The following is a 17,189-nucleotide window of genomic DNA, read 5'->3' as shown; positions in this document are numbered from 1 at the left end:
TTCAAGAGTTTATTTTTAGTTTTCTTTTTACCTACTTTTGTGGTAACCTCATCTTCCTCCTGTGCTCTGTCCAAAGGTGAAACCATTGAGATGTCTTATCTCTCACTGAAGAGTTTATCAACCATTGAATATCTATTCACTTGGTTATCTTGTGACCTCCACTCTCTAATGCTTAAAAATAGGACTTTGTACTTAATTTGACTTTCTCCATTTTCATGATGGGAGCAGTGGTCTCTTGTGACTCTCTGCATCCTAAGTGGAAGTTGAACTCATTTTATTATGGTTTTACACAATTAAAAAATAAATTTCCTGTTCAATGTTTCTATTATGTCTATATAGATATTATTCCCTATAAAACCAAATGTAAGATGACTATGTTTTCCTTCTTGTATAGCTTTTTCTGAAATTAATTGCTTCTTTTTTTTCATTTGCAAGCTTTCTATATAAAACTTTGCTCAACTCTATCAGATAATCTCTATATTATATATTCTTCTTTTTTCCTTTGAGTCTTCTCTTCTGCTCCCTTCTGGAAAGGCTGTGTTCTAGTCCTGCTGTTTAGCCATCAACCTGGTCACTCTCTTTACCCATTTTCCGAATAGTAGCTTCACCTCTCTCTGGTGAGGTTCTCTGTTCCCTATATCCTGTGTCTTTTTTCATGATTTACTCCATTATTTCGTTGACTCACTTCTTCCAGCAGCTTCCTGAGGTGCATGTTTGAAAATAACAGGTGATCCTTGCTTGAGCATTTTTCTTTAAGAGTGGAGCACTAAAAGGCTGATTAGTTGGCAAGGCTTGATGACTTGTGAACATCACCACTAGTTAGGTTCCACAGGTAAGTTGCAACCAAGGGCTCCAATGAAAGTCCAGTGAAAGTCCTTGATGAGTGCTGGGAGACACTGGCTGTCCAAAGACGAGCTGGGAAATTCTCACTCAATGCTGGAATCACTTCCCCTTTTAAGGCATTCAACTGATTGGATCCAGCTTCGTTCATTGTTGATGGCAATCTCCCGGATGGATGTGATTGTAATCAGCTCTCTGATTTACCACTGCAGTAAAGTCAGTGGTGACTAAAGACCATAAATGTCCTTGTATTACAATTAGCCCAGTGCTTGCTTGACCAAATAACTGGACGTAATTACCTGGCCTAGTTGACACATTAGCCTAACCTTCACAACCACATGGAAGTATATAATTCAGTGCCATTAATTACATTCACAATGTTGTGCTGCCATCACCAACACCCATTACCGAAACTTTACAGTCAACACAAAAAGAAACTATGTACATTTTAAGATACAACTTCCCATTCCTTACTCCCACCTCAGCCCCTGCTAACCTATATTCTAGTTTTTGACTCTATGAATTTGCTTATTCTAATTCTTTCTTTTAAAAAAAAAATCTGGTTGTGTCATCATCTTTTAGGAGCATCGCGTTGCTGCACAGGGGCCTTGCACCTCTCTGAGCAGATCTGGGACGCCTTTTTTCTTTTTTTTACTAGGAGGTTCTGGGGATCATACCTGGGTCCTCCATATGGTAAATGGGAGAGCAATTGCTTGAGCCACAGCTGCTTCCCTCTGATTCTTTTTTTTTTTTTTTAAGATTTATTTTCATTTATTTCTCTCTCCTTCCCCATTCCCCTCCTCCCCACCGGGGTCTGCTCTCTGTGTCCACTCACTGTGTGTTCTTCTCTGTCTGCTTGCATTTTGCATTCTTGTCAGCGGCACTGAGAATCTGTGTCTCTTTTTGTTGCATCATCTTGCTGCATCAACTCTCCATGTGTGTGGCGCCACTCCTGGGCAGGCTGCGCTTTTTTCAGGCGGGGCAGCTTTCCTTACAGTGTACACTCCTTGTGCATGGGGCTCCCCAATGCGGGGGGCACCCCTGCATGGCAAGGCACTCCTTGCACGTGGCAGTACTGCATGTGGGCCAGCTTATCACATGGGCCAGAAGGCTCTGGGTTTGAACCCTGGACCTCCTATTTGGTAGGTGATGCTCTATCAGTTAAGCCACAACCATTTCCCACCTCTAATTATTTCTTATGGGTGCAATCATACAGTATTTGTCCTTTAGTGTCAGACTATTTCACTTAATATGATGTCTTCAAGGTTCATCCATGTTCTTATATGTATCAGAACCTCATTCCTTTTTACAACTGGATATTCCATTGTGTGTATAACAGTTTGATATGGTTCATGAATTCCAAAAATAGATATTGGATTATGTTTGTCAACTGATCTGTTCTTGGGCGTGTTTAAATTATGATTAGGGCTTTGATTCGGCCATGTCAGTAGGGTGTTGAGTCCCCACTTGGTGGGTAGGGACTCACAGATAAAAGCCATGGCAAAGGACAGAGTTGGAGTTTTGATGTTGGAGTTTTGATGCTGGAGTCTTGAGCTAGTGCCCCAGGAAGTAAGCACCCAGAGGAGCTTGGTTGTGAGGAAAGAGAGAAGGCCCCAGGACGAGAAATAAGCTGTTCACCTAATAGTCTACAGCTGACCTTGTGGAGAAAACACAGCAGCTGAACCCAGAGAGCAACGGAGCCCGGGGTAAAGAGAAACCCAAGAAGACTGAACTCTTGGCAGACCTCAGCAGCCATCTTGCCCCAACACGTGGCAACAGACTTTGGTGAGGGAAGTAACTTGTTTTATGTCCTGCTAACTGTAAGCTTCTTCCTCAAATACCCTTTATAAAAGCCAGCAGATTTCTGGTATTTTGCATCAGCACCCCTTTGGCTGACTAACACAGTATGTGTATACCACAATTTGTTTATTCATTCTTCAGTTGATTGACACTTGGTTTGCTTCCATCTTTTGGTAATTGTGAATAATGCTACTATGAACATTGGTGTGCAATTATTTAAGTCCCTACTTTCAATTCTTTTGGGTATATACCTAGAAGTAGGATTGCTGGGTCATATGGTAATTCTATAATGAACTTTCTGAGGGACCGCCAAAATGTCTTCCACAGTGGCTTCACCATTTTACATTCCCACTAACAATGGATGAATGAGCGTTCCAATTTCTTCACATCTTCTCTAAGACTTGTAAGTGTCCACTCTTTTTTTTGGAGGACCTTCCAGCAGAAGCCAGAAGACCTACTAGACAAATTCTAAAGGAGCTGCAACACTCCATTTTTTTTTTAAAGTATTCTTTCTAGTGGGTATGAAATGGTATCTCATTGTGGTTTTGATTTGCATTTTCCTAATAGCTAATGATGTTGGCATCTTTTCATGTGCTTTTTGGCCATTTGTATATCTTTGGAGCAATGTCTATTTGTGTCTTTTGCCCCTTTTTAAATTGGATTGTTTGTCTTTTTATTGTTGAGTTGTAGCATTTCTTTATTCTGGATATTAAACCCTTATTAGTTATGTGGTTTCTAAATATTTTCTCCCATTGAGTAGATTGCCTTTTTACTTTCATGATAAAGTCTTTTGATGCACAAAAGTTTTTAATTTTGATGAGGTCCCATTTATTAATTTTTTTCTTTTGTTGCTTGTAGAGTCTAAGAAATCATTGCCTAACAAGGTCTGAAGATGCTTCCGTATGTTTTCTTCTAGGAGTTTTATACTTCTTGTTCTTATATTTAAGTCTTTGAAAATTTTGAGTTGATTTCATATATTGTTTAAGATAGGGGTCCTTCTTCTTGATTTTGCTCATGGACATTCCACTTTTCCCAGCACAATTTTTTGAAGGGAGTATTCTTTCCCAGTTGAGTTGGTCTTTGCATGCTTGTCAAGAATCAATTGGGGAAATGGACGTAGCTCAGTGGTTGAGCACCTTCCTCCCATGTAGGAGGTCCCAGGTTTAATCCCTGGTACCTCCTAAAAAAAACAAACAAATCAATTTGCCATAAATGTGAGGGTTGATTTCTGCCTTCTCAATTTGATTCCATTGGTCTATGTCTGTCCTTGTACCAGAATCATGTTATTTTGATTACTATGTCAATGTAGATACTTTAAGATTAGGAAAAGTGAGTCCTCCAACTTTGTTCTTTTTCAAGATAGCTTGGCTGTTCAGGCCTCCTATCCTTACATATAAATTTTTTTGTTTGTTTGTATTTGTTTTACTTACATCTAATTTTGATGATTTGTTTGTCCATTTCTGCAAGAAGGATTTTGGAATTTTGATTGGGATTGAGTTCAACCTGTAAATTGCTTTGGATAGAACTGACATCTTAACAGTTCTAATCCATTAATGTGGAATGTCCTTCCATTTATTTAGGCCTAACTTGATTTCTTTTGGCAATGTCTTATAGTTTTCTGTGTATAAGTCCTTTATATCCTTGGTTGAATTTATTCTTAGATTTTTTTTTTTAATTGCTAGTATAAATGAATTTTCCCCCTTGATTTCTTTTCAGATTATTTTTCACTAGTATATAGAAACACTGCTGATTTTTGGGTGTTGATTTTGTAGCCTGCCACTTTGCTAAATTCATTTATTAGTTCCAGTAGCATTTTTTGTGGATTTTTCAGGATTTTCTGTATATAGGATCATGTCATCTGAAAATAGGGAACGTTTTACTTCTTTCTTTCCAATGTGGATGCCTTTTATTTCTTTCTCTTGCCTAATTGCTCTAGCTAGAACTTCCAGTACAATGTTGAATAACAGTAGTGGCAATGAACATAATTTCTTGTTCCTGATCTTAGAGGGAAAAAAGCTTTCAGTCTTTCACTGTTGAGTATGATGTTAGCTGTGGGTTTTTCACATATGCTCCTTATCATTTTGAGGAAGTTTCCTTCTATTCCAGTACTCTAAGTGTTTTTTTCAAGAAGAGGTGCTGAAGGATATTGTCAAATGCCTTTTTGCATCAATTGAGATGATCATGTGTTTTTTCCCTCCTTTACTCTGTTACTGTGGTATATTACATTAATTGACCTTTTTATGTTGAACCACCCAGGCATACCTGTAATCAATACCACTTGATCATGGAATATAATTCTTTTAATGTGCTGTTGGATTCAGTTTGCTAGTATTTTGTTGAGGATCTTTGTGCCTGTATTTATAAGGGCTATTGCTCTGAAGTTTTATTTCTTGTGAGATCTTTATCTGGCTTGGGTACATGGGTGATGGCCTTTTAGAATGAATTAGAGAGTTCCCTCCTTTTCAATTTTTTTGGAAGACTTTGAGCAGGACTAATGTTAATTTTTCTTGGAACGTTTGGTAAAAATCACCTGTTAAGCCACTGGGTCCTGGACTTCTCTTAGTTGGGAGGTTTTTGATTACTGATTCAAACTCTTTACTAACATTGGTTTGTTGGGATTTTCTATTTCTTCTAGAGTCAGTGTAGCTAGTTTGTGTCTTTCTAGGAGTTTGTCCATTTCATCTAGGTTATCCAACTTGTTGGCACTAAATCTTATTGGGATTCCCTTGGACATAACTTGTTGCTTTTCTCTTGCAGCTTTCATAACTCTCTCCTTTTACTTGGCATGGACAGTGTGATAACTGTGTGTCATGGTGTGGTTCTCTTTTAGTTTATCTTTTTGGCATTCACTGAACTTGAATGTGCATAAATAATGTTTTTCATTAAAATTTAGATGTTTTCTGTTATTATTTCTTTTAATATTTCTTCTGCCCCTTTCTCTCTTCTCCGTCTTGGTATCCCATAATACATATATTGGTATACTTGGTGATGTCCCACATGTCTCTCAGGCTCTGTTCTTTCTGTATAATTCTTTTTTCTTTCTACTTTTCAGTCTGAATCATTTCAGTTGGTTTGTCTTTGAGTTCACTGGATCTTTCTTCTGCCCCCTCTGATCTGCTATTGAAACCATTTAGGAAATGTTTTCATTTAAGTTATTGCATTCTTTAATTCCTGCATTTTTCTGGAAATATCCCCATATTGTTCATGCGTTGTTTCCCTCATATCCTTTAGTTGTTTCTCTGAGTTTTCTTTTATCTCCTTGAGCATATTTGGCTTGATTATTTTAAAGACTCTGTTTAGTAAGTCCAAAGTCTGGTCCTCTTTGTTGAATGGTTCCTGGATTTTCATCTTGTTCCTTTGGATGGGCCATCATCTCCTGTTTCTTAGTTTGTCTTGTAGTATTTGTTGCACACTGTACATTAATATATTTTAAAGTGTTAGCTCTGGTATTTAGTCCCTGTGCTGTGCCTTAAGTTTATATCCAGCTAGTGATATGACAGAGATTTTCTTGAATGCCAGGAAGTAATCAATACAAACCAACCAAAGGCAAAGCCTCCTTTCACTGTCTGTACCCTTTGGCTCTGTTTTGCCTGGTGGTCTCCTTCAGGGCTTAGCCCTCCACCAAGAAGATTAGCCCGAGGCAAATGGTTTCTCTGTCTTATCTGAGCCTGTCTAGAGCCAGAGCCATGAAGCCTGCTTGTTTTCCTGGGCTTGTGTTTGCTACAGGCCTTAGGAAGTCCCCGTTCACAGTTTACAGGAGTTCAAGTGAATGCTGCCTCTGCTTCCTTTGAAATAGGCTGCCTCCCCCTCCTGGGTGTTCTCTTGAGTGACTTAATATGGATAGGCTTTTGCCTTAGGCCGCTTCAACTTGATTGTTTCTCACAGGGCCCCCCTGCCTGCAAGCAGCTTCTCTGCCCTCAGGCAATCTCTGGGAGGGTGGGCCAGGGGCACCTTCCTGGCTCAGTCTCTTAGACTCTCCCCCCTCCCCCCCACAGATTGGCACTGACATACGTACACCCACCCAGTCTGCACACAGCGCTCGCTCTGTTTCCTCTGGAACAGGGCCAGGCGCCCACAATGGGAGCGCAAGCTGCGCCACTCTGTTGTTTAGGGGGTGGGGGAAGGGCCAGCAAGGGCACCCGGAGCGTCTATGGCTTTTCAAACTGCGTTTTCTTAATTCAGCACTTGTCCAGGAGTGCAGACTTTCAACTGTGACTCCTCTGCCACCTTTGCCCCACGGGGTTTGGAACAACGGCCACCCTCAGAGCAGGTCCCAGTGGTGATCATAGGTAGAGCGCTGGGATCAGACCAAGCACCCCTGGAGTTTGGAGTACTATGGAGTACTACGTCCCACCTGGCGCCAGCAAGCTTCGCCGGGGCTCTGAGCTCCAGTCCCCGCTGCTGCCGCCACGAGGCTGGGGGAAGGAGGATGGAAGTGCTGCAGGGAGGGTGAAACTCACCAGAGCTTATCCCAATTTACTAGCCTCTTCCTCTCCTTCTGTTCCCTCCTAGATACTGCACAGTCTTCCCTTAGACTCTGGAGTTTCAAAGTGGTTGAGTCAGACAATTCCTGCCGATCAATAGTTGTTTTGGTGGAGGGACTAATTCCTGGAGTTTCCCAGAATCCTCCGCAGTAGTCATAAATTTAGTATATTTAAGCAGAAGTTTATTAATTCTTTTTTTTGCATCTGTGGTACCAAGGGCTGGAGATTGAACCTGGGACCTCATATGTGGGAGGCAGGAGCTCAACCATTTGAGCCACATCCACTCCCAATCATTAATTCATTTTATTTTTATTTTTAAAATTTATTTTTATTGTCTTTTTTTAAAAAAAGATAAGTAGATCACATAACATCGTTACATTAAAAACCGTAAGAGAGGGAAGTGGACTTGGCTCAACAGATAGAGCATCCGCCTACCACATGGGAGGTCTGAGGTTCAAACCCAGGGCCTCCTGACCTGTATGATGAGCTGGCCCACGCGCAGTGCTGATGCGGGCAAGGAGTGCCATGCCATGCAGGGGTGTCCCCCGCATAGGGAGCACCACGTGCAAGGAGTACGCCCTGTAAGGAGAGCCGCCCAATGCGAAAGAAAGTCCAGCTTACCCAGGAGTGGCGCTGCACATATGGAGAGCTGACACAGCAAGATGACACAACAAAAAGAGACACAGATTCCTGGTGCTGCTTACAAGAACACAAGCGAACACAGAAGAACACACAGTGAATGGACACACAGAGCAGACAATGAGCGGGGGGGAAGGGGAAATAAATAAATAAAAATAAATCTTTAAAAACAACAACAGAAAAACATAAGAGGCTCCCATATACCCCACTCCCCACCCCCTACTCCTCCCACATCAACATCCCCTTTCATCAGTAAGGCACATTCATTGCATTTGGTGAAATCACCCTGGAGTACCACCACACTACATGGACCATGGTTTACATTGTAGTTCACACTCTCCCCCAGTCCATCCAGTGGATTATGGCAGGATATGCAATGTCCTGCATCTGTCCCTGCAATATCATTAAGGACAACTCCAAGTCCTGAAATTGCACCATTTTCCTCTTCTCCCTCTCCCTGCCCTCAGCAACTCCTGTGGCCACCATCTCCACATCAATGATACAATTTCTTCCATTGCTAGAGTCAAAACAGTTCTGTAGTAGAATTCCAGCAGGTCCACTCCAATCCATATTATATTCCTCCATCCTGTGGACCCCAGGATGTGATGCCCACTCTACCTCTAAATCAAGAAGGGGCTTAGATCCCACATGGCTGATCGATGTGATTCTCTTGCTTGCAGTTGCAGACACTCTCAGTTCCCTGGTGTGGTGGTTGACCATTCTCACCTCCCCATCAACTGACCTAGGTAAGTCCAACGAACTGGAGAGTAGGAGTTACGACTCTGCTGAGGCTCAGGGCCCAGCTGGCGCATGGCCAGTCCAGAGATTCAAGTCTCCTGAATATACACCAACCCCAGCACCATCACAGGTTCAGTAAAAGTGACAGAAGAGGCATATGTAGAGAAGTCAAACTTGAGTCCAACTCCCTCACACTCAGGAGCACAAATTCCAAAGTGGGGCCCACAATCTTTAATTCATTTTAAAACCGAGGAAAATGAGGCCAGAGAGGGACAGATCCTTGCCCAAAGTCACCCAGCAAGTTAACAATAGGGTCCGACAGGGCTAGAGGCTGCCTGCTCTGCTTCCCCCTGGGTGAGGCTGGGCCCTGGCCGTGACCCTGGAGTGCCCATGCTGGGGGCAAGGTGTCTCAGGCAGGGTTGCTAACGGCAGGCATTGCTCAGGGCCTACGGGTTCTGGGGTCGCAGAGACCTGGCTTCAGGCAGCCTCTGCTGTTCCCCTGAAGAGTGATCCTTTGCTCTCTGAGCCCCAGTTGCCTCATCTGTGAAATGGAGATGTAGTGAGGCCCAAATAAGATGCCGCGTGCCCTTCCCTTAGGACTTGCCAGATGGCTAGGAGTTAGAAGTCGCCCTTTTACTGTACTACAGCGGTGTGTACCTTTTCTTCCTGGGCAGGACCCAGTCCTGGGAGGAGATGAGAACACAGGGCGTGGATCACTGGGAGGCCCTTCTCCTCTGCCTCTGCCTCGTGACTTCTCAGAGCGGGACAGCGGGTAAGGGGGCTCCACTGCACTGGGGGACTAGCCTACCCCAGGCCCGTGGCTGTGATGTGAAAGGCAGGGGCCTCAATCCAGAGGACGTGGAGGGGCTGCCGAGCCGCCCTGCGCAGCTGCTTCCGTGATGTAGAGCGCTGGGGCTGGGGCGGAAGGCCCGGGGGCTGCGGCCGGGCGGCCCAGGACAGGTGGGTGGAGGTCTGACTCTCACGCCCCACAGAGGCCTACCAGGAAGTCCAGGACTTTATGGAGAACATGGAGAAGAAAATGAACTCCCCTGTCTGGAGAATGGCCCCTTGTACCGAGTGAGTTGGACGTCCGTCCTGCCTGCTAGGGGTCCCCTGTGCCTCCCGCTCCCAGCCTACACCTTGAGTCGGTGGTCCAGGGGTGGCCCAGAGTAGACAGTGTAACTGTTCGTTTATTCGGCCCTCCATTATTGAACACCTACTGCGTGCCTGGCTCATAGCAGGACATACCGCTGCCCTCATAGCGCTTGTCTAGGGCGGGGCCTCTTGCCCAGGGATGCCATGAAACTGGGTGCAGACTCCCCTGGCTGTTTTTCTGGGAAGGGGCTCTAAGACTCTGGCTGGTTCTCCAGGATCTGTGACCCAAAGGCCGAGCAGCTCTGGGTGGTGGTGGAGCAGGGATATGAGCTGGGGAAGCACAGGGGCTGTGGGGCACCTCACACAGAGGGGAGGGGTCAGGGAAGACTGCCTGGAGGAGGTGGTGACAAAATGGGACCTGACCAGGAGCGGATCAGGAGAAGGGGATGGGTGGGGTAGGGAGGGACCTGTGTGTGCAAAGGTCCAGGGGTGGGAGGGACAGGCCTGCCCAGCTGTCTAGAGACCCCCTCACCCGCCCCAGCCCCACTCGAGGCTCTGCCCTCCACGGCCAGCCCCCCCCACCCCACTCCATTCCCCTCCTCCAGGTGTGTCTGCCGCCTCGAGAGCCTGCTGCTGGACGCCAGTTTCTCAGGCCCCAACCTGACCCTGCAGACATACAGCATCCAGTCTCTGGCCTTCAGGCTGGACTGCGACTTCCCTGGGCTCTCCCTGAGCAGCTCCATCCTGAAGCCAACCCTTCGGGTCAGGCGGTCGTGCGGGGAGGGAAGGGGGAGCCGGGTCAGGCGTGGCTCCTCCTTTGGGAAAGGGGCAGATAGTCCTCATGAGAGTAACAGGGAGCAGCCGGGGCGGGTCCCTGGGGGCGGGCTGGCTCCTGGGGGACCCGTGTGGGGTGCCTGTTGGCCGCCTGGCCCCGCACTGGGCTCCCGGGGCCCCAGGCGGTGGACAGATACTAACGTAAGACCAGGGTGGAGGGCAGGTCTGGGGCTTTGGGAAGATTAGGAGGAGGTGCAGCCGGAGAGGAGAGGCTCGGAGGAGGGAAAGAGCAGGCTAGGAAGGCCCCGCGGGGGGGAGACCACGAAGCCCGGGCGGCCTCGAGTGCCAGGACCCGCCTCTCCGTGGCCCTCCCCAGGCCGTGGCCCCGCACGCCATGCAGTTCCCAGCAGAGCTGACCCGGAACGCCTGCCGGACCCGCCGCCCCCGGGAGCTGCGCCTCATCTGCGTCTACTTTTTCACCTCCTTCTTTTTCCAGGTCAGTGCCCAGGGAGGGACCAGGAGGGCGGCTGCTGGCTGCCGGGGCTCCCCTGGCCCCTTCCCGGGAGCGCTGCGGGCATCCATGCCCCGCCACCGCCTGGCCTCTGGGCAGGGGGGCCAGCCCCAAGCGAGGCAGGGGCTGGAGGTCATTTGCTGTGCAGCCTGGGCCAGCCACTGCTCCTCTCTGGACCTCAGTTTCCCCACCAGCGTTAGCAGAGTAGGGAGGCACAATTAAGATCTGCACATAAGACCTACATGCCTACGGTGTGCTGTTGGGGACAGCAAGAAGGTAACAAGGTCCCTGCTCTCAGAGAGGTCTGCGCCTCAGCGTTTAGAGCAGGACCGGAGAGACTTAATTTTTAGCTCGAGGTTGGCTATAGCCGGGGAGATGCAAAGCAGTGGATGAGTCTGGGTGCATTCCAGCGCGTTCCCAGTGGGCAGCCCAAGAGGCCTGCTGGAGAAGGTGCCTTTTAACCTGGGCTTTGAAAGAGGCTTCGGGTGGTGGCGAGATGGAGGACCAGGCGCAGGCGGGTGCTCTGAGGCTGGAATGCACTACCCACTGGCAGGGGGAGCCGGGCTCTCGGGAGGACAGCTTTCCAGGGGAAGGGGCCGCATGTGCCAAGGCCGGGAGGTGGCCGCTCGTGCGCCTGAGAGGGATGCTGTCTGCTCTCACCTGGGGAGGAGGGGCGGGAGGGGGCTCTCAGACCTCAGGCCTTTCCCTTCTGCCCTTCCAGGATGACAACAAGTCACTTCTGCTCAATAACTATGTCCTGGGAGCCCGGCTGGACCACGGCCACGTGCACGACCTCAAGGAGCCGATCAACATCAGCTTCTGGCACAACCAAAGCCTGGTACTGTGGGGGCGCCCCATTCTCACCCACCCCTTCTCTCTGCGGGGCTCCGGTCGAGCATTCGTTTGACCATGGCCACACCTGTGGGGCCATCTTGGAAACAACCACTGAAAGGTTTTGAAGACTGTTTAAAATCAATCAACTTGGAAAATTCCTGCCAAAGAAATAATCCCCACTCACATCAGGACGGAGATGCTCTTACTCATGGCACGAGTCAGGATGGTTTCAGCTGCAAGTGATAGCAAACTAACTCAAGCCAGTTTAAGGAGAATTTTTTCACCCCGTAACTGAAACGTCCAGGGGTGTCATGGCTTCAGGAAGGGCTGACTCCAAGGGTGGAGCCAATGTCATCACGGTTCGGTCTTTCTCCGTCTCTCAGCAATGCTTTCCTCCTTTCGCTTTCCTCTCTGTGACAAGATGGCTGCTGAAGCGCCGGGCTTCCTTCCCTCCTTCCCAGCAGGCTCGCCCCCACCAGAACGGAGTCCTGCAGGTCTCTCCCTGAACCAGTTGCTTGGTCAGGGCAATGGCATGTGTGAATTGGCCGGGTCTGGGTCACACGAGACAGAGTGGAGTCAGATCCACCAGACCTGCCCTGGGAGAGAGGGGCCCCCACGGAGGTCCAGTGCTGACACTGGAAGTGGGGGAGAGGGCTGCTGGGCCCGCGAGCCCCGGCTGCCTCTGCTCCGCTGCCCCTGGCTCTCTGCTTTGGCTTCTCCGCCTTTCAGCCCCAGCTCCCCGACTGCTCTGCCTTCCCGATTTCACTGCCATCCTTTTCCCGCCCTGGGCCTTTGTCCCTGCAGTCCCCTCCACTGCAGAGCCTTGCTCCAGTCTGTCGAGATCCAGTGCATCCTCTGAGCTCTCAGCGCCTCAGCCCCTTCCCCGCCCAGGCCTCCTCCGCCCCTTCCTCTCTGGATTGCTGTGGCGCTGCCTGTGTCACCTCCATTCCCTTGTCGCATGGCCTGAGGTCGGAGTCATCTGCGGATGTCTCTCTCTTCCCCGGCGGTGAACCACTCTTGTTCCCATAGGGCCTAGGAAGGGGCAGGGCCCGCTGCTTAGGGAGCACCTCCTGGGGATAAGCCCAGGGGTGGGCACTCGAGGTTCCTCATCACCTTCAATTTTTCCATCAGCCTTGTGATGGAAAACAATCCCATTTTGCAGATGAAGAAACGGAGGCTCAGAGAGGCTTGGCAACTTGCCCAGTTCACGCTGAGAGTCCACGGTGAAGGTGGAGCTAGAATCTGTTTCTGTCTGAGGCCAAAGCCCCCAGTCCCTGGTGAAGTCTGGACGAGGATGCAGTGGAACTGCCGTGGTCCCCGTGACTCCCAGGCCTGACCCGCAGCTCCTCCCCTGCGCCCCTTTGACTGACCCCGGCATCTCTCCCCAGGAAGGCTACACAGTGGCCTGCGTCTTCTGGAAGGAGAGAGCCAGCAAGATCAACGGGGGCGCCTGGAGCACCGAGGGTTGCCGCACAGAGCAGCCCTCACCTGCCCAGGTGCTCTGCCGCTGCAGCCACCTCAGCTACTTTGCTGTTCTCATGGTATGTTTGCATCCAGCTTGGGTGAGGGAGGTCAGAGCTGCAGAGGGCCCCCCATCCAGGGCAGAGGAGCACGGCAAAGCCTGGTGCAAGAGACAGAACATCCAACCCAAAAAGGGAAGCTTTAGGGGCTCATGTTCTCGAAAACACTGGGTCAGGCTTCAGGAGTGGCTGGATCCAGGGGTTCAAACAGTATCTCCAAGACAGAACTCTGTCTCTATCCTTAGCTGTGCTTGCTCTGTGCTGACTTTACTCACAGGCAGGATCTTCCTATGGGATGACAATATGACTACTAGAAATTTCTGGTTCATGTCCTAGCTTTTAGGTCAGTGGAATGAGAGCTTCTCTTTATCAAGTGAAGGTCTTGGGAATGAGCCTCACCAGCCTAGCACGTGTCACGTGCTCTCTTGATTTGCTGAAAGCTACCAATGTGATAGACCAGAAATGGGTTGACTCTTAAAGGGGGAATTTATTAGTTTAAAAGCCTACAGTTGGGAGGCTGTGAAAAAGTCCAAATCAAGGCATCATCAGAGCTGCTGCCTTGGGGAAGGTTGGTGCTGGCGATCCTGTTCCTGCCACGTGGCAAGGCGCCATGTGGCCAGTCTCGGCCTTCCTTCTCCTCCAGTCCGCTCTCTCCGAGCTCAGCTGTGGGCCATCCTGCACATGGCTTGTCTCCCCTTTCTTCCCAGCCTCGTCTCCTTCAGCGTCTGGCTAAAGTGGCCTCCCCTGGGCTTCAGTCTTCCCGTGATTCCAGCTTTTGGGTGCTTCTCTGTCTCTGCCACTTCTTTCTGCCTGTCTCTGCTTGTAGACTTCCGTTTATATAAGATGCCAGTAAGGATTAGGACCCACCCTGTGCCCCGCAGTCTAATCACAGGCCCTTACCTGAAGTGATCTAATTGAATTAACTCAATCTAAGTAAAAGCTCCCACACACGATAGGTTTACATGCCCAGGAAAGGGTTGGCTGAAGAACACAATGTTCTGGGGTCCACAAAAGACTCAGACCGGCACACATGCCCATCCCAAAACCAGTAACTGTGGTTAGGAGAGGAGGGCTTCTAATAGGCCAGCCTGGTGCACCTGCCTGTGCACACTGGGAGAAGGGGGGTGGGGGGAAGCCGTGTGCCTGGAGGGTGTGTGTGTGGGGAGCTCCCCCAGAGCCATATGGAGGCTCTCAGAGAGGGGGGTGGAGGCGCTGGGGTGGGCAAAACCTACGATGTCTTTCATGGCCTCGTTCAAGCTGGGACCGTGGGGAAGGGGACGTGGAGCCGAGGTCCCCCCGAGGTCCCTCCGACTGAGTCCGGGAGGCATTTCTGCGCTCCTCCTGGCCTTCAGCACCCCTTCCCCCTGCAGCAACTCTCCCCGACCCCGGTTCCTGCAGAGCTGCTTGCGCCCCTCACGTACATCTCTCTCGTGGGCTGCAGCGTCTCCATCGTGGCCTCGCTGCTCACCATCCTGCTGCACTTCCATGCCAGGTAGCCCCTGCCACAGTGCCTGGCTGCCCATCCCGCTGCTGCCCAGCACCTCCCTTCCTTCCCGCTTGGTCTCCCCGAGAGGAGCCCGAGGCAGGAGAACTGCCTCACCGCGTGGCCGCTGTTGGGTCCCTGCCCTTTGTCGACTCGGCAGTTTCCTGGTCATTGTGCATCTGTGAGCCGGGGGGTGGCGGTCGGGGCCCTCCCTTGCAGGTGTCCCCAGGCCGTGGAGGGCCAGCCACGCTCCCGCTTGCAGGAAGCAGAGCGACTCCGTGGCGTGCATCCATCTGAACCTGCACTTCTCCGTGCTGCTCCTGAACGTGGCCTTCCTGCTGAGCCCCCTGCTGGCCGTGCGCCCCGTGCCCGGGCCGGCGTGCGTGGTCCTGGCCGCCGCCCTGCACTACGCGCTGCTCACCTGCCTCACCTGGATGGCCATCGAGGGCTTCAACCTCTACCTGCTCCTCGGGCGTGTCTACAACATCTACATCCACCGCTACGTGCTCAAACTCTGCGTGCTGGGCTGGGGTAAGCGTGGCGCCCCTCCCCGCTTGCCCCCCGAGGTCTCCAGCAGGGCAGGGCGCCAGCCCCTCCTGTCTTCACTACATGCCCCCCCCACTACCACCTCCACGACTTCCAGCCCCTCCACCAATGCCACCCCACCCCCTCCTCCCGCACCTCCACCTGCACCATCGCTGTTACCCCTCATTTTCACTACGTTCTCCCCGCCACCATTCCCACCTCCCCATCCTCATCCTGTCTCCACCCCCATCTGTCACCACCATCCCTGGCTCGTCCGTCACCATCCTAGCCCCTTTCTGCGTTACCTCTGTTCCGCACAGCCCCTGGCCGCCACCTCCCAGTCTCACTGCCACTGCCGTTCCCCTAGAGTCACCACTAACCTCGTGGAGAACAGTGTCCCCTGAGACCGCCAGGCTAACTGCTCTGAAGCCGGACCGCGTGGCGGGGGCTGAGGGGCCCAGCACAGTCCCCCGCCCTGGCCCAGTGGAACCTGTTCTAGCAGTCTTAGGGGCCCGGAGCCAGCTCCCCTCCGGGGTCTCCTGAGCCCCCGTCCCGCCCTCAGGGTTCCCGGCCCTCCTGGTGCTCTCCGTCCTCGCTGTCAAGCACTCAGCGTACGGACTCCATGTGATCCCACCCTCGGTCAGCCAGGAAAACGGCACGAGCTTCCCGAACACCTCCATGTGAGTGCCCTCGGGCAGCAGCGGGCTCCTCGGCTCTGAACGGGGTGTCCCGTGGGCCAGGACTGGCTGCAGGGAGGCAAAAGAGGGAGCCGCAGCTTAGGCGGGGGAGGTTTCTGGGGGGCTTAGCCTCACCCCTTCTCTGGATCCGGAAGGCCTCCCACCGGGGCGGGCTCGTGTTCCGCCCCAGCTGGAAAGGAGCCCCTCGCAGGCCGGGGCAGGTGCAGTGGGCCTCGGCTTCCCGGCACCCCTGTCCAGCCTGGCCCAGGCCTGCCCTCAGCTCCCAGCCCTGCTGGCCCAGCTCGGGGGGCCCTGGACCCTCCCGTCCCACACCTCGCTTTGCTGGCTCAGCCTCTGGCTCCTTCATGCCGGGGCTGGCACGTGGCACTGCAGGCCCCGTGGATCCTCCTGGTCAGAGGAGAGAGTGCTGTGGGCTGGCAGAGCAGGTCACCCCAAGGACCAGGCTCGGCATGGCGAGGGGTGTGCAGGAAGAGGCCGCAGAGACGGGCTCTGGGGGTCTGCCGGGAGGCAGGCAGACTTTCCCACACGGCCTCTGCTGTCCCTCCTGGCATCCTAGGGAGGTAAATGTTTTACTGTGAAGAAGTTCTAGCAGCCAAGCAAGAGAGAAGCGCGTCATCAACCCCTGTGGGTCTGCCACCTACAGATGCCACATCATCCTGGTTTTCCTCGCCTGGCTGGCAAGAGCTCAGGGTGGCTGAGGGCTGCCTGTGCCAGGCCCTTGGGGCGGCAACCTCTTTTAGTCTTGTCACAAGGGATAGGTCCTCTTGTCTTATTTTACTATTAGGGACAATGTGGCACAGAGTACTTAAGAACCCGGCCCCCAGGGACCTCGCCAACGTAAAGCAGGGCCTTGATGGCAGGCTGGCTGCCTGCGTGGCCATCTCCCTGCTGCCGTCCCCGGAGGCTCCTGCGGAGTCAGTGAGGGCCCGGGGGGGCGGTCAACACTGGCAGCGCGTGCGAGGGCTGGGCTGAGAGGAGCTGTGACCGGGGGCTCTTAAAACCTGTGTTTTGTTATATAATACGTGGCGTGGACGTAAGGGCGTGTGGCACATCCATAAAACATTACCGTGCGGACGTCAGAGAGGCTATGCTAAGAACAGCGTCGCCTCAAGTCCTTTCCCTTCTTCCCAGGCAACCCTCACCCTGGCCTGGATTTTGTGAATTTTATTCTCCTGTGTTTTTTTTTTTTTTTTTTTAAATATTTATTATTATTATTTTTTAATTACATTAAAAAAAATATATGAGGTC

General features: G+C 51.2%; 1 protein-coding gene and 1 non-coding gene across 3 annotated transcripts in view; one reads left to right on the top strand and one right to left on the bottom strand.

Annotated features, from left to right (window-relative positions):
* Positions 1-17,189, top strand: part of ADGRG5 (adhesion G protein-coupled receptor G5) — a 40,257-nt gene that overhangs the window by 11,622 nt on the left and 11,446 nt on the right. For both annotated transcript variants that reach the window (XM_071209152.1, XM_058279954.1), the window contains 10 exons: positions 8,444-8,509; positions 9,176-9,273; positions 9,494-9,578; positions 10,202-10,358; positions 10,747-10,866; positions 11,603-11,719; positions 13,104-13,256; positions 14,606-14,727; positions 14,981-15,249; positions 15,806-15,923. In XM_071209152.1, coding sequence (XP_071065253.1) covers positions 9,195-9,273; positions 9,494-9,578; positions 10,202-10,358; positions 10,747-10,866; positions 11,603-11,719; positions 13,104-13,256; positions 14,606-14,727; positions 14,981-15,249; positions 15,806-15,923 — 1,220 coding nt within the window. In that variant the 5' untranslated portion in view covers positions 8,444-8,509; positions 9,176-9,194. The remainder of the gene's footprint in view (positions 1-8,443; positions 8,510-9,175; positions 9,274-9,493; positions 9,579-10,201; positions 10,359-10,746; positions 10,867-11,602; positions 11,720-13,103; positions 13,257-14,605; positions 14,728-14,980; positions 15,250-15,805; positions 15,924-17,189) is intronic.
* Positions 3,067-3,128, bottom strand: LOC111766569 (U7 small nuclear RNA). Its single transcript, XR_002798589.1, has one exon. It is a non-coding gene; the product is annotated as a U7 small nuclear RNA (small nuclear RNA).

Source organism: Dasypus novemcinctus, chromosome 18 (genome assembly GCF_030445035.2).
Source record: "Dasypus novemcinctus isolate mDasNov1 chromosome 18, mDasNov1.1.hap2, whole genome shotgun sequence".
NCBI classification, from domain to species: Eukaryota; Metazoa; Chordata; class Mammalia; order Cingulata; family Dasypodidae; genus Dasypus; species Dasypus novemcinctus.
This window is presented reverse-complemented; position numbering and strand designations above follow the sequence as displayed.